We start from the raw sequence: 16,284 nt of genomic DNA, 5'->3' as shown, positions 1-16,284 counted from the left end.
GTGATCGGACAGAAAAACGCTGTCTCAGAGTGTTGGGTCACGTGGCACCAAGCACCTGCTTGCCAGAGGTCACCCCGCTCTCTCTCCAGGGTGGCTGAGCATCTTGTGGACACTCCCCTCCTGGGCCTGACAGCTGGCCGAACCTCCAGGCAGTCTGCAGAGGGAAGCAGGCACTCCTCCGAAGAGGTGTGATTGCAGATGCCCAGAAAGAGTCCTGACCCCCAGGTCAACGGGCTGGAATTCGGCGCGATTGCCCTGGCTGCAGAGCATTCCTACAGTGCTGAAAGGAACCACGGTGCAGATGCAGATGGCCACGCTCGGTCAGCCGCTGCATGGAATAAATGGCACGGCTCTCCTCCTTCCAGGAGTATGTCACAATCTGGGTAGACAGCACTGAGCCAAACGTGTGCGATCACTGAAGGACTCCATTCTCAGACCTGCGTTCGACAGACAGGGCGATAGACCTGCTCACCCCCAACAGGAACAACAGATGCCCCAGAGCACCAGCCCAGGGTCCCTCCAGGAAGCCTGCCTACCCTCTGTGCCTCCCCACCCCAGTAAGGAAGGCGAGGCAGAATGCAGTCGCATCCATAGCCCCTTACTGGGCCAACCAGCGTCAGCTAACAGACCCCCTGCGGCTGCGCCCGTCTGTACAGACGCTGACCTGTCGCCAGTCCCTCAGAACTGGGGCAAATCCCTCATCCAGACCCAACGATGGTACAGCGGATGGCATGGAAGCTGGCTGAGCACTGCAGCCGGAGATGGCTCTAGAGAGCCGGTCACGGAGTCACCGGGCAATGCTCTGGAACTGCTCCATACGAAGCCAGCCAGGACTCTGGGGAAGCCTCCTCTCCCCAGGTCAAAAAGCTTACACAACTTCGGCCTTCCTGGGGTTGACCTCGGGGCATTCAGCATCACTGTCCACACTGTGCGCTTCCCACAGTGAGTCCGCCCAGACGGGGTCCTGGGGAAGCCAGAGGGTCCTGTCCCCCAACTTCGCAGTCAGACGTGACTCTCAGCCAGCCAGTAAAACAGAAGGTTTATTAGACGACAGGAACATGGTCTAAAACAGCTTGTAGGTACAGAGAACAGGACCCCTCAGTCAGGTCCATCTTGGGAGTCAGGGAGGCCAGACCCCCATCTGAGCCTCTCGTCATTTCCCCAGCCAGCTCCAAACTGAAACTCTCCAGCCCCTCCTCTGGCCTTTGTCTCTTTCCGGGGCCAGGAGGCCACCTGATCTCTTTGTTCTCCAACACCTTCAGTTGGCACCTTTGCAGAGGAGGGGCCCAGGCCATCAGTGGCCAGGGGACAGGGTGTCGGCTATTCTCTGTGCAGACACCATCACACTGGCCCCCTAGGGCTCTGCCACAATCACACACCCTTATCTCACCACCTGGATACTTAAGAACTGCATAGGGGAAACTGAGGCACCCGCACAGTATTCAGAGAAAACTGTAAGAACAGTCCCACTTTGTCACAGAGCCATACAAGACATCCACACACAGGACTGGAGGCCCCCTGCGAGATCAAAGTGGCAAAGATTTTGCATCTGGGCTTGACAGCCTGGTTTCAACCATCAGGACCCCTCCCATCCCCGCCTTCCCAAGATTTCACACACCATCCTTCAACTCCAGCTATCCAGCCTCACCGTGGGGTCTGCTTTGCTGCTGACAACCTCCCACCATCCAGTGCGGTCCCATACAGTGTTCCCCGAGCCCACTGGCTCAGACTCTCTGAAAGGACTGGCCCAGGCTTGGTCCTCAATTTGTGAGCCCTGTTGTCCTTGGGCCTTGTGGAACCTCCCCTCTGAGCCCTTAGCCAAGTGCTCTCTTCACCATCCCGGTGGCTATTGCCTGCACCGGCCGTTAGCTGGGTCCCAGCACACGCTGCCGTCTCGGGGGTAAGGTGGGGCCGAGACCTCACCCAGGAGGTCTTTTCATTGGAACTGAGTGATTGACCTTGTAACGGGGTCAAGACTCACCACCGCAGCGCCTCCTGCTGGTCGCTCCAGTAATTAGCTCATTCCAGCCTTGGCGTGCCTCCTGCTGGCTGGTGTCTCTCTCGTTGTCTGTTCATCTGTGTTGTCTCCACCACCGGGACACGCGTTGCTCACTGGACCGCGGTGTCCTCTTCAGGACACTGCCCTCCGGCAGTGCCCATTACTCCATTCTCCCCCGTTCCGGGAGTATATCAGCAGTCCTAGTCCACACCCGCCTTCATGGCCACCTGTCACCCTGAAGTCTAGTTCCTTGCCTCAGGGACAAGGTGCAGTCCATGGGCCATGCTCTCTTGTGGCAAGGTGCAGTGCAAGGGGGGGCCCCAGCCCAGGGACCCTTGAGCGGCAGCTGCTGGCTGATTTCCTCCACTCCCCATCGCTGCCTGCCTTCCCTGGGCCACTTCTCTGTAGCCCTAGCACCCACTCGGCCCTTGTTTCGAAGCCTGCAGTCTGGCAGAGTCAGCCAGAGCTCCCACTGCCCTCTACCCTGCCCAGCACTGCTCAGTCCAGGGTGCCGCTCCTTCTCCCAGGAGCCAGCCCTCCTCCCTTGCTGGTCAGGGGGAGGCTGCCCTCGCCACACTGCTGCAGCCTTTATATAGTGCTCAGCCTGGCCCTGATTGGCTGCCCATCTGCGCAGCCTCTCTGGCCTACTTTAACCCATTTTCTCCTGGAGTGGGGCAGAGGCAGCCAGGGAGGCTGTGGAAACCTGCAGCTAATTAGGGCGAGGCTTGTTAGGAGCCAGACAGGAGACAGCCCAGATCTAAGGAGTGGCCCAGCCGAGCAGAGGGGAGTCTCTCCCTAACAAGCAGGGAGGACAACGGGCTCCCAGGGGTAACACTGGGGACAGAGCAGTGCTGGGCAGGCTCAGGGGGGTGTAGGGAGAGCTGTCAGAGTCCCCAGGTGATGCTCTGGAACTGCTCCCCAAGAAGCCAGGCAGGACTCTGGGGAAGTCTCCTCTCTGGGAGCAGCCTGTCTTCAGGACACACAGCTCACCCGGCTTCCGCCTTCCTGGGTCTGACCTCGGAGCATTCAGCCTCCTCTGCCCCTCCGTGCACTTCCCCCAGTGAGTCCGCTCAGGCGGGGTCCTGGGAAGCCAGAGGTCCTGTCCCCCAACTCCACAGTCAGACGGGACTCTCAGCCAGCCAGTAAAACAGAAGGTTTATTAGACAACAGGAACATGGTCTAAAACAGAGCTTGCAGGTGCAGAGAACAGGACCCCTCAGCTGGGTCCATTTTGGGGGGGCAGTGAGCCAGACAACCATGTCTGCCCTTCACTCCATGTCTCCAGCCAGCCCCAAACTGACTCCCCCTCCAGCCCCTCCTCCTCTGGGCTTTGTCCCTTTCTGGGGCCAGGAAGTCACCTGATTCCTTTGTTCTCCAACCCTTTAGCTCTCACCTTGCAGGGGGGAAGGGCCCAGGCCATCAGTGGCCAGGAAACAGGGTGTCGGCCATTCCCGGTGTCCAGACCCCTGCACACACCTGCTCTCTAGGGCTCTGCAATGATCATACACCCTTACTTCACCCCCTAGATACTTAAGAACTGCCTAGGGGAAACTGAGGCACCCCCACACTATTCAGAGGAAACATTAAAAACAGTCCCACTTCGTCACAGGAGCTCTGGCCTGTTACCTGCTGGGCTGCAGACCCCTGCCAGAGAGGGCCAAGAAGATGCAAGGGCTAGACTTTGGGTTGTGGTGGACCCCAGCGGTGGGTGCAAGCCACAGGACTGCCATGACCCCCAGAAGGGGGGTGAGAAAGAAGTAGTGGGCACTGCCAGCGGGCAGAGTCCTGAAGAGGACACCGCCAAGCCAGGGGAGCAACGCGGGTCCGAAACAGCAGAGTAGAGCAGACAACGGGCAAGACGCCACCCGCAGGGGGCCACGCCGGAGCTGCACTGAGCTAATTCCCGGAGCAACCTGCAGGAGGCGCCCGCGGTGGTGAGTCCGCGCCGTTACACCTCCCCAAACCAAGCTCCACGCGCCGCGGGGTTTGCAGAGCCCTTGTTAGTCACTCAGGCCAAAGCCGTTCCGGAAATCGCCCCATTTCTTTGCGGCACGGGGGGCGGCTGTGAAAAGCGCCGTCGCCCCCTCCTGGAGGCAGCCAAGTGGGTCGCTCTGTGCCGCGCTGTTCGTTACCAGCACGCAGGGGTCGCCTTCCCCGCAGCCTCAGGGCTCGCGCCGCGAGGGGCCAGGCAGCCTCGAGATCCCTGCGCGGGGCAGGGCAGCCACGTGGCATGCAGCACGTGCCTTTCCCGGGCCCTGCGCGCCGGCTGCGGGGATCAGGTGCCACTTTCAGGAGAGCGGCTGGGGCCTGCCGGCTGGTCACCGTCATGGGGTCCAGGTGGGCCGGCGTGACAAGAACAGTGACTGCAGTTCTCCGAGAGGTGCTGTCCCTGCGGACCCCGGCTTCCAGTCCCTCTCTGCTGGGATCAGGAGGGGACTGCGGGGCACTCTAGGCTGCTCTGGCTGCATGGCGGTGGTGGGGGAGGGTATGCAGGGCGCTTACGTGGCCCCAGTGGACCTCGTGCATGAAGCAAGCGTCCCCCGTGAGCGGGATCCGCATGGACAAGGGCTCACGGGCCCCCAGTGACTGGAAGGCAGGGACCTGTTCAGGGCTGGGCTGGCTGGTTGAGGTGGTGGGTGCTTAGCGGCAGGGCCCGTTCGGCTTGCTAGGGCCGCGCTGGTGGGGCCGGGGGCCCGTTGGGCCGGGTATGGCCCCGCTGGTGGGGCCGGGGGGCCCGTTCGGCTTGGTAGGGCCCCGCTGGGCCGGGTAGGGCCCCGCTGGTGGGGCCGGGGGCCAGTTGGGCCGGGTAGGGCCGCGCTACTGGGGCTGGGGGGCCCGTTGGGCCCGGTAGGGCCGCACTGCTGGGGCCGGGGGGCCCCGTTCGGCTTGGTAGGGCCCCGCTGGTGGGGCCAGGTAGGGTAGGGCCCCGCTGCTGGGGCCGGGGGGCCCCGTTCGGCTTGGTAGGGCCCCGCTGGTGGGGCCGGGTAGGGTAGGGCCCCGCTGCTGGGGCCGGGGGGCCCCGTTCGGCTTGGTAGGGCCCCGCTGCTGGGGCCGGGTAGGGTAGGGCCCCGCTGCTGGGGCCGGGGGGCCCCGTTCGGCTTGGTAGGGCCCCGCTGCTGGGGCCGGGGGCCCCGTTCGGCTTGGTAGGGCCCCGCTGGTGGGGCCGGGGGGCCCCGTTCGGCTTGGTAGGGCCCCGCTGGTGGGGCCGGGGGGCCCCGTTCGGCTTGGTAGGGCCCCGCTGCTGGGGCCGGGGGACCCGTTCGGCTTGGTAGGGCCCCGCTGGTGGGGCCGGGGGCCGGGTAGGGCCGCGCTGGTGGGGCCGGGGGGCCCGTTGGGCCGGGTAGGGCCCCGCTGGTGGTGCTGGTGGGAGGGCGGCCAGCCAGGCCGTCCTCTCGGCGGTGTTGGGATCTCGGCAGCTGCAGTGCCCAGCAGTGGGGGGAAGGGATGACTCCTTGCTGGCCGGGGGGCGGGCAGGGGGTCCCATCTCACTGGAACACGTTGTAACCTTCTCTCTCTTTCCTGCCCATGCCTCCGCCCGTAGCTTTACGTTTCTGCCATGTAAGTAACCAGCTCCTTTCCTTTCCGTAGTTATTGTAGAGCAATGATTGGGGTGGGGGGCTGAGTCCGGGGGGGCCCTCTCTGGGTCTGGTGCCCAAGCTCCCACAATCCAATTCCCCTGCTAGCGGAGGGCTGTTCCTCACCGGGGGGCTGCAGGGGAAAGGGGGACGCCGTGACCCCCAGCTACAAACACTCCCATCCAGAGAAGGGGCCGAAGCGTCTGCGGGCCCCCGGGGTTGGGCCAGAGCAGGCTCTTCCCCTCTGTCACTGCCGCGCCAGGAGCAGGACGAGCCAGGGGTTTAACGCCTCTGGATGGGCCCAGGACCCCGGGGGAAATGGGGTTTCTGCCTCTGCCTGTTGGGCCACAAGCTGTGCTGGCCCTGCCATGAAATCCCACCCGGCCTGCCCCAGGAATGGGGGAGAACCCCAGCCCCCCACCCATCAGGAGCCCAATGTCCTGGGCTCCCTGCAGAGGGGCCTGTATCCCAGCCGAGGAGAGTGCACAGACCCTATTTAGGGGAGAGAGGCTGGTGGGGGGGAGCTGAGCCCTGCCTGGGGGCGGGGGTCAGTGGTTGGAGGGGGCTGCCTGGGCATTGCTGGTCTGGGCAGGAGTCGATGGCCTGTGGGGATGGCGCTCGGCTCTGCCGGGGGTCTGGGGACAGGGTTTGGGGGAGGGGAGGCTAATGGACTGAAAGGCTACTGGGGTCTGTGCACCATAGGGCTCCGGGGCTGGGATCCACGGGGCGTGTGGTGCCCGCTCTGTGGGGCAGGCATATGCCAGTGGGGGAAGGTGCAGACCCGAGGGCTCGGTGGCGGCTGGGGGTGCTGGGCAGGACGGCCCTGCCCTGGGGGTGTGCTGTGAGGGACTGGGGCCACGTGGGTAGTGGGGAGGCAGATTCCTCGGGCCAGGCCTGCCTTGGAGGGGTTGGGGTTCTGAGCCGTTAGCCCCTGTGCAATGGCAGGGCCTGGACAGGGGGGCCAGGTGCGGGGCCCTGACCGGTGGCGGAGGGGCCTGGGCCGAGGGATGTCAGGGCCCTGCAGCTGCGGGTGCGGCTGTACTTGGGGGGCGCCCTGCGTGGTGGGGGGCGCCCTGCGTGGTGGGGGGCGCCCTGCGTGGTGGGGGCAGCCTGTGCCCGCGGTCTGGGAGTGGGAGTTGGGCGCTGCTGGCGTTTGCAGTAGTTTGTATCAGGTGCGAGCTGAGGCTCCCGCGGCCCGATCTCCTTCGCACGTCCCTGGACCCAGGGGGGCCGTGCACCGGGCACGCTGACTGGCTTTCTCCTCGGCTCGCTGCTGCCAGGGCTGGACGGCCCTGCCGCTGGGCGGGCGGATGCCTCGGCAGAAGCGTGGTCCAGCATGCGCATCTGTTAGAAACAAAACCACCAGCATTGCCAGCCCCACAGCGGGCAGGCGGGGCACAGAGAGCTTGCGAGGGCAAACCCCAAGAGGGCAATGGGGCCAGCGCCCCATGTTCGAGCCGACAAAGGGAAGGCCAGCTGTCCAATAGCTGAGGAGCGTGATGCTCTGAAGCCAAGCAGGCAGAGGGGAATGACGAGCCAGGACCCCTGGGTTCTTTTCCCAGCTGAGTCCCTGGGTGAGCCCCGTAACATCAGCAGTGGTTCTGTGAGGGGTGGGATCCTTTCATTCGCGCTGGGGCGGGGGGGGCCGTTCGGGGAGCTGGCTGGGCTCTGAACTCCTCTGCTGGGTGTCAGGCCGGGCCTTGCTGGCTTTTTGCACCTGGCCTCCCTGCGGGCTGGAGGGGCTGGTAATGTGGCTTAGGACGGCGCTGTTATCCCTCAAGGGAGTGGGGGGGTGGGGAGGGTCTGTCTCAGTGCTCTCTTCTCCCAGCTGCTGGTCAGAGGTTGGAATGAGGCCTGGGTCTGAGCTGTACCTAAATATCACTCCCGCCCCCCAGGCGTGTGGGGGGCCGTTCTCTGACTGCTTCCCCATCTTCTAGGACAGACTAGGCAGGACCCGAACGTGGGACGGGACGGGCAAGCAGGGCTGTGTGAGACAGGGGAGCACTCACCTGGGGGAAGGTTACTGCAGGGCTTGGGGGAAACTGGTTGGTTTTACACCATTAGGTGGTCAAAATCTTGCCCCCTCATGATGGTTAGCCAGCTGCCCACCTCTCTGTAGAGCGTGACCCTTGCGGTTCTGGTCCTGGGCCCCCCCAGTTTCAACTGGGGATGGGCGTCTCCTTCACTTTCTCCTAAGTGGCTGTGCAGGGTTGCTGTGAGCTGTCAGCCAGCTGCCCTGGCCCACCCCAGAGGTGGCTGCCTATCCATGGTGGATGAAGCGAGTCCTAGGCCAAATTATCTGCTGCTAACTCCACAGAGCCCAGCGGAGCTGCAGCAGCAGAGGGTTTGACCCGCTGCGTTGAGCTCGTGTGCGCCCGTGTCTGGAAAGCGCTTTTGGATCCTTCGTGACATGAGGTCGCTTCGCGTGAACCTGGCGTGGGGCTGCTCGACTCTGGGCATTGCCCATGCGAGGCGGCCAGCCCGTCACCACCACGTGCCCTGCGGGTGCCAGCCCCAGGCCAGGCCAGGCCGTGAGCGCTCCCTGCTGGGAAGCCAGGGCTCTGCAGGCTTTTGCCATCCCTCAGCGTGGGGCTCAGCCCACCAGCATCAGCCACTTCCTCCTGGGTCAGAGAGGGGGCAGGGGGCAACCAACCAGCGAGGTCTGGTTCAGGGTCCTGGCTGTTCGTCCCAGGCGGGCGCCATGCGGGAGTGCGACAGACAGCTGGGAGGCAGAGGTGCCGCAGCAGGCCCAGCTTCGGGTCAGGGCACCAGCTGGTGTCGGCGTGGCCTGTGGAGGGGCTGGCCTGGCCCCAGAGTCCTGCCAGCAGCTGTTCCCCTCGCCCTCTCAGCCAGGCAGCTCAGCCCCTGCTCCTCCCAGCTCCGGCTCGGGCGTGATGCCAGGCCGGGGCTCCTGAACGTGGGCGAGTTCACTGAGCCCTGCCCGGGGGGCGGGCGCTGTCGGCCCCGCACTAACCCTGCCTCCCCCTCTCCCCGCCAGTTACGAGAAGCGGCTATACTGAAGACGGGCTCCGAAGCAGCAGCCAGCGCGTAGCTCCCAACGTCCCAGCCCCGGTCGCCGCCCGCCGCGTGTAGCCCAGCCCTCCGCTCCGACCGCTCCTCACAGGGATGGATTTGCACTACGGCCGAGAGAGAGCATCTCGCCTGCCCGGAGCCGCCTTTGGCCAGGCCCTGGCCCTGACTGGACGGCAGCCAGATCTCCCCCGCGCCTGGTGCAAGGCCCCGGGAACCAGCCCCCCTGGGCCGGGCAGGGGAACAGAGAGCAGGTGCTGGAAAGAGCTGCGGGGGGGGGGGGGAGCGCTGAGCAGGGCCCCCAGCTCCCCCCCACCCCCGCTGCATCGTCCGGGGCAGCCGCGGCCTGGCTGGAGCCCGCATTCCCCCCACGCCACCTCCCATCCACGCCTCCGGCTCCGCCAGCCCCCGCGGCATGCCCCCCCACCAGTGCTAGTGCTGCCGGGGGCCGCTGGGGGGCTCCAGCACTTCCCTTTCCCTGCAGTGGGGCAGTGACGTGAGACCCAGGGATCTTGCTGGCAGCCCGGGCCTGGCTCTGGCTCTGGCCCAGTCGCCCCTGGGCTTCAAGGGATTTTATAAACTTGTACAGGAGGCTGAGCCTTGCCTATTAACCCTCCGCTGCCCCGGGGCTGTCTTACCCTGCCCCCCAAGGCTGTTTGTTAGCAGGGTCTCTCCAACCTGGACCAAACACCATGGACCAGCCACCTCCCCTCCGGTCCTGGCCAGAAGCTGCCCGGACTTCTCTGTCGTTGTTGCTCTCTATAGAGCCCCTGGGACATCATCCCGCTGCACGCCTGGCAGCTGCTGCTGGGGTCCCTGCAGCCTGCCCAGCCCCAGGGTGACCTCCCTCTGGGGCAGCAGCTGCTCTGGGGTTAGGCAGGGTGACCCCCAAAGCTGGAATGGGGCCTGGCCACCCCTCTGCAAGCTGTGCTGTTGGCCTGGCTGCAGCGCCCTCGGCCGTGCAGCCCGGTACTGTGACACGCTGCAGGCTCTGGGCATCCGTTTCCTCCACTCTGTTTCTGCCAGATGAGTTTAAATCTCCTTTTTCTGTCACTGCAGCTACTGGCAAGTCCCGGCCTCTCCCCCTGCAGCACCGACCCCCCCACCACTCGTTAGAAGGCTTTAACTTTGCACATTTGGGGTCCAGTGTTTGTAATTGTGTATTGAAGAACAATAATAAAGTAATGCAGCATCAGAGCCTGGCAGGGGCTGGTGTGGTGGAGCACGCTGAGGTAGGCTCCAGCTCAACTCGCTATGGCAAACCACCAGCTCACTGGAGCAGGGGGTGCAATCCCCTCCTCCCCCTGGCCCGGCCCTGAGGACTGGGCCTAGGGCATGTGGCTGCAGGACCAGTGGCAGCTGCACTGTAGAACCGCGGCAGGGCAGGGTCCTGTGGCCGGGGGGATTTCAAACTAATTTACAGAGGGAGTTAAAAAAATTATGTTGAAACTAGCCTGAAATGGGGCACAGAGCCCCCATCCAGCCTGCTCCCCCCATCCCTGCTCAGCCTGGCCATTCCCCCAGGCCCTGCAAGGGGCTTTTGCTCTGTGCAGGGACAGGGCAGGTGCAGAGAGGCAGCTGGGCTCCTGGCGGGAGGTGGAGCTGCTGAATTGTGAGCCAGCCAGCCAGCCACCAGCAGCCTGTCCCCCTACAGCCCAGGGCAGAGGTGAAACGAGGGGAGGGGAGGGCTGCACCAGCTGCCCTCCCCCCTCATCAACCCACCTGGGGGAAATGTGCCTCCCCCCTTGCCACAGCCCCCAGGTGTCCATCATGCCTCCCTGGGGCAGAGGACTCAGTGGCTCCCCCTCCCCCGGCCGGGGTGTCCATGGTGCAGCAGTTGTTCCCGTGCTCGGTGCCCGAGGCCTGTGGTCTGGCCTGCCCGGCAGGGCCGGCTGCAGAAGGTGCATGTCCCTGCTTGCGGCTGGATGTTGTGTGACGGCAGGAGCACCCTGCCTGCCAGGGAGGAGCAGGGCTCTGGCTGCAGGAGCAGCTGCATGTCCCTGCTTGCGGCTGGATGTTGTGTGACGGCAGGAGCACCCTGCCTGCCAGGGAGGAGCAGGGCTCTGGCTGCAGGAGCAGCTGCATGTCCCCCTGCCCATGTCAGAGGGGCTCTTGGGCCAACCAGCCCCAGCTGCTAGAGTCTGGCTTGGAGCAGGGCCGTGTCCAGCTGCTTCAGGAATCCCAGCAGTACCTCCTGGTACTCCTGGGGATGCTGGTGCAGATGGGCTGCATGGCGCGAGTCCTGCCAGGCCTGGGCCTGCACCAGGATCCCTGCCCGCCTCCAGCTCTCCAGCAGCTCCTGCACCAGGGCAGGGTCGCTCAGGGGGTCGTTGCGGCAGTAGAAGACCAGGACAGGGCAGCGAAGCGGCGGCCGGAAGAACACGCCCTGTGCCGCTTTGTAGTACCGCACGGTGCAGCAGCGCAAGAGGCTGAAGTAAAGCCTGGTGCCTCCTCTGATGAGGGGCCGAAAGGCTGCGGAGCCGCTCATCTGAGCCACGCCTGCACAGGGCGAGAAGGGGGTTAGCGGGCAGGGGAGCCACCAGGCCAGACGCAGACCCTCCCTGGGGGCTCCACCCTGCTGCGGCTTCCGCCCGTTCCCTCAGCCCTCGCAGTCCTGAGACTGCTGGGCCGTGACTCCCTGCCTGCTGCTCCCCATGGCCCCAGCTGTTCCTCTGTTAGCCCCGGGGCTAGTGCTGGCTGGCCACATGGGGAAAGGCCCAGCCCCACCCACACCTCTGCTCTAACCGTGGGGGCTGGGCAATGGCAGCGTCTGCCAGGACTCCCGGCTCTCACAGATGCCGCCCTCCCAGGGCTGTGTGAGCAGCTCCTCTCCTTGCCCACCCTCCTTGCCAAACCCAGCCTGCATCCTGTGTGGCAGGAGGGGTGGCAGCGGGAGCCTGGGAGGAAAGGACCCAAACTGCCGATGGAGCTGAGGCAGCATCTGCAGAGGGGACAGCCCACCCAGCCAGTGCTTCGCCCCCCGTCTCAACGGACAGACGCTGAGAACAAACAGGCCTGCTCGCCTGTGGCACGCACGGCCAGGGCATGCTGGGAAGGCCAAAGTACAACCGGGTTCAAAAAGGAACAGGTCCAGCAATGGCTATTAGTCAAGATGGATGGGGACACATTCCTGTGCTCTGGATGTCCCTAAACCTCCGACTGCCAGCAGCTGGGCCTGGGTGACTGGATGGATCACTGATAATTGCCCTGTTCCGCTCATTCCCTCCGAGGTACCTGGCACCAGCCCCTGTCAGAGATGGACCATTGGTCTGACCCAGGGTGGCCGTTCTTATGACCCGCATCCTGCTGCAGATCCTAGTGGTCTCCCGGCTGGACAGGGCTGCAGAACAGCTGAGGCTGGAGGGGACAGTGCAAGATCTGTCCTCTGCCTTGCTCCTCTCCCCAGGGGCTAGTGCCTGGAGAGGGGGGTTTGCCCCACAGGACCTGCCCAGACCCCACTCACCCAGCGCCATGGCCCCCAGGCTGCCTGTCACCAGGCTGTCGTAGACCAGGCCCCGGATCCTCTCTGCCAGCTGCTGGTGCCGCTGTGGCTCCCGGCTCATGTGCACCATCATCTGGGCGAAGGTGTAGCCGCCGATGGAGAAGGCGTGGACGAGCAGCGGGCGGGAGCGGAAGGGCTGGCTGTCCCGGAGCAGGCCTAGCACGCAGGCCGCGTAGGCCAGCCCGTGCCGGGGCCATAGGAAGTGGCTCAGATCACTCTCCACCACCAGCACGTCCAGGCCGCGTGGCAGGTAAAGCTCCAGGTACCTCGCCATGGAGCGGGGCCGGGCACCAAACCAGGGCAGCAGCACCACCAGGGGCCTGGAGGGGGCGCTGCCCCCAGGCGCAGGGCTGCTGTACAGGCGGATAGTCCTGGAAAAGGCTGTCACCGTTGCTGCCCCGCCAGGGGCAATGGAGAGCTCTGCAGGCTGCCCCGCCCGCGGTGGGGGCGGCTCTGGGCCCCCAGGCTGCACTGGGGGGCAGCCCTGGTGTCTCCAGCCGGCTCCATCTGCATCCAGGCTGCTGTGGCCACGCTGCCTCTGGCGTCCAGGCATGGGAGCCCTGCAAGACACACACGGGCAGGCTGGTGCCGCTGGAACCAGCCTGGGGCATCGCATTGGCAGCAGAGCCATGGCTCCCGCACAATGCCCAGCAGCCGGGAGTACTGTCTCCCCACGGGTGTGGGGAGTTGGGGGAGGTAAACTGAGGCACGGGGAGGGGAATGTCCTACCCCAGGTCACACAGTGAGCCAGTAGCAGAGCAGGGAGTAGAACCTAGGAGTCTTGGGTCTCAGTCCCCACTGCTCTAACTACTACACTCCTCTGCTCCCAGAGCAAGAACCCAGGAGTCCTGCCTCCCAGCCCTGCCCTGGCATGACAAACCCATCCCCATTCGCCAGCTGCAGAAAGTCTTCTTTCCAGGGGGTGGATTTGCAAAAGGGCCTCAGCCCCACTGGACTAGAGCATTCATCCCTAGCAAAGGGACAAGAGACCCTCATGTGTCTGCCCAACTGGGGCCCCGCTTCTCTGATCAGGCCTGTGGGCTCTGGCCCTGCCCTGCAAACAGCCCTCCAACAAGTCCTTGCAACTGCCAGGCAGGGCCGGATGGTCACACTGCTTTGGCCAGCAGGGCCCCCCACCAGCATGGGCATATACCTGCCTCATTTCGCTTGGGGTGTCAGACCCAGGGGTTAGGACCCAGACCCAGGATCGAAGGGGACTCAGCCCCAGCACTGCCCAGTCCTCAGTGTTAAGCATGAAGCCTGGATTTTTGCATAGCCCCTGACCGGTAGCTGGGTATAGTGCCAGGGCCCAGCTTCTGGCAGGAGGGCTGGGCTCCAAGTTCACCCATTCCCCACGCCATGGGACCACCCAGAATTCATCCCTCAAGCCGAGCTTCAGGCAAACATCCAGCCTGGACTGAAAAATGGCCAGTGATGGACAGTCCCCCATGGCCAGTGGCTCCAATGGTTCCTTCCTCTCACGGCCAAGCATTTGCACCTTGGCTCCAGGCTGAGTCTGGCTAGCGGCCGCTTCCAGCCATCCGACAGACAGGAGGCCTGGCCGGCAGCCACAGACATGGAAGACGGACAGTGACCGGCCATCACAGGGACAAAGTGGCCAACCGGGGCATTAGAGCCAAAGACCCTGCAGCGCCATGCTTTCCCTGCCACCGGGGGGCGCTAGGACCATGGGCAGAGCCACTCACCCAATTCAAACACCTCACGGGAGGCCACGGGTGGAAGCAGGAGACCAGGCTAAAGGGACCTCAGGGCTGCCCAGCCTCAGGGAAAGGTGCCCGAGTGCATGCACTACCCTGGCAACAAGCTGTGCCACAAACGGCAGCCTGCCAGGGCAGCTTGTCCAGCGTGCACGGCTCCTGCCTTTGTGTGCTCAGCCACCAGGGCCCTGCCAGCCATTTGCTGTGATGCCCGCAGGGGGGACAATTCCCTGGGGTTCGGGCCCCAAACTCCTGCATGCTGATCTGGGGAGGGGACCATATTTCACACCCCTCTGCTCTCTGGGTCTTTGTGCGCAGGGCAAACTGGGCTGTCCCTGCTTCTCTGGCATTTTAACCCTCAGTACTTAGCTTGAGCCTCTAGATAGGCCCCACCGCTGCCCCTGCCCTCAGCCCACGCTGGGCACCCACCTGCTGCAACCCGCGCAGGGTTCCCCCCAAGCCTGTGAGCGATGAGGTGGATGACAGCCTGCCAGCCCAGCATGCTTTTCATAGGAAATGGAGTAGTCTGGGATGGCCCAGCCCTGGCTACGTAACAGATTACACAAGGCAGGCCTGGCGCCATGCCCACTCTCAGCCCAGGGCAGGAGGGAGATGCCATGCCACGTGCGACTAGGGAAGGGGCCTCCTGCCTCCCACCCGCTGGCCACCAGTCAAACGAACAGCCTGTTCCCTTGCTCCCTGGGGAGGGCTTGATCTCCCTCATGCTGAGTCCCTCCTGATGCCTGCCCCTCTCTCCCTGGCCTCCCACACACACACCCGCAGCGCCTGGGCGCCTCAAACCCACCCGCACCAGCCCCACACATGGCCCCCTCCCTCCTGGCACTGATGCAGTGCCGTTAAATCTGAAAGAGCTCTGAAAAAGGTAAAATTATTCATTGAAATCAGTGAAGTGTTAACTCTGGAAGCTAACGATGACAATTTGTTAATATAAAAACAACATGCTCCCCACGGACACCACCGGCTCTGAACAGCCCCCTGGACACTGGGCTTCTACTGGGGAGCCCCTTGTACTTTTGACCCAGCTTCCAGACGGAGGCCAGGCACTGCCCTGCCAGCCGCCTCCCGCCCAATCGAATCCTGCTCCGTGGGTCTTCCCACTGCACTCCCCACCAGCGTACCTGGGAGCCTCCCCTCCTGCACTATGCACCTGTCAGCTGGGCTCGGCCTTTGCCCAGAGGGAGAAGCAGGCAGGTGGAGGGTCTCACCTGGGCTGGGGAGGGGGGATATAGCCCAGGGGCTCTGTGTTCACATGGGATTGACCTGCCCTGCACTTGGAGAATGGTGCTGTCTGGGCCAGCCCTTAGCTCCTGTTCACCTCCAGCTGGGCCAGATACCCAGGCCCACCCCCCTGGAGACCGGGGTCCCTGGGCACCGCACAGACACTCCTTGCCCCAGCCCCCGCTGACTCGCACCTGGCAGCCGGAGCAGTGAGGACTCCCCGCTTATCTCTCCACCAGGGCCCGAGGGATAATCCCCCCCATCTTGTCTGGGGGGGCTGCTGCCCCCAGTGAGGGACCCTGCTGCACCCCAGTACCAGGACAGGAGAGGGACAAGGTCTCTTCTGGGGGTACCCCATGTGCCCAGAGCTGCAGGAGCACGTGGCATTGGTAACTGGGGGGCTGGGCTGCAATCTTGTATAATCCTATGAATTAGCCAGTCACGGGCCCTGCCAGTGACCCCCTGCAGCTCCCTGGTCCCCACTAGCCGTGGAGCTGGGACCCCCTCGCCTGGAATTGCCCTGCTCAGCCCCTCCCCTTGCCTGCTCCCTCCCCCACACGCGCCCCCCACTGCTCCCCACCGGCGCCCCCCCACCTCCCCGCTGCTCCCCACCCAGTCCCTTAGCCCCTGGTGCCGGCCCGGTGCCCGCGGGCGCCGCTCACCCTGGCGGTGCCGCGTCCCAGCAAGCTCTGCCCAGCCCGGCCCTGCTCGGCTCCGCACGGGATGCAGCCCCCCGGTCGCCCCGCCTCCCTCCAGCTGGCCCAGCCTGCGCTCCCGGCCCCGCCCCCGCGGCACAGGCCCCGCCCCCTCTGGGACCGGCTACAAATCACCAGCTAGCTGGAGGGGGCGATAAGGGGGGGCATGAAGTGCCAGGGAACTGCCCCCCCACGAGGCCGTTCCGTGCCGCGGGGCAGCTCCCGTCCCCCCCGCACGGGGGCAGATCCACCCCAGCCGAGCAGAAGGGAGCGGGCAGGGGAGTCAGTGCGCCCTGGGGGGGATCGGGATCGGGATCGGGACCGGCTGCTGTCCCGAGGGGTGGGGGCAGGTCGGTGCAGCCTGCGCCTATGGCGGCGGCTCCTTGCAGCGCTGGTTACGGGGGGGGGCAGCCCCAGCCCAAGAAAGGCCCTGGCCAGGCAGAGGAGAAAGTCTGGGAGCAGGGGCCCGGGGCACCCGGCAGACTCTGGGCTGCGGCTGGTGGTGAGGAAGCCCCGCGGCTCCGTC

The 16,284-nt window shown here is 64.9% G+C and overlaps 2 protein-coding genes across 8 annotated transcripts in view; one reads left to right on the top strand and one right to left on the bottom strand.

Moving 5' to 3' along the window:
* IMPDH1 (inosine monophosphate dehydrogenase 1) overlaps positions 1-9,801 on the top strand; it is a gene marked incomplete at its 3' end in the record, with an annotated part of 45,086 nt that extends 35,285 nt beyond the window's left edge. For all 7 annotated transcript variants that reach the window (XM_084634444.1, XM_084634446.1, XM_084634447.1 and 4 more), the window contains one exon: positions 8,573-9,801. In XM_084634444.1, the coding sequence (XP_084490570.1) occupies positions 8,573-8,594 (22 nt within the window). The remainder of the gene's footprint in view (positions 1-8,572) is intronic.
* Positions 9,802-9,949: 148 nt separating this feature from the next.
* On the bottom strand, positions 9,950-15,802 carry LOC311523936 (transmembrane protein 53-A-like). Its single transcript, XM_084634505.1, has 3 exons — positions 15,726-15,802; positions 12,068-12,666; positions 9,950-11,103 (listed from the first exon to the last, which is right to left on the bottom strand). The coding sequence occupies exons 2-3, from the start codon at positions 12,657-12,659 to the stop codon at positions 10,739-10,741; spliced, it is 957 nt and encodes a 318-aa protein (XP_084490631.1). The 5' UTR covers positions 12,660-12,666; positions 15,726-15,802; the 3' UTR covers positions 9,950-10,738.
* Positions 15,803-16,284: the final 482 nt, after the last annotated feature.

This window comes from Lepidochelys olivacea, assembly GCF_965140295.1.
Source record: "Lepidochelys olivacea isolate rLepOli2 genome assembly, chromosome: 1".
In the NCBI taxonomy this organism is placed as follows: domain Eukaryota; kingdom Metazoa; phylum Chordata; order Testudines; family Cheloniidae; genus Lepidochelys; species Lepidochelys olivacea.
This window is presented reverse-complemented; position numbering and strand designations above follow the sequence as displayed.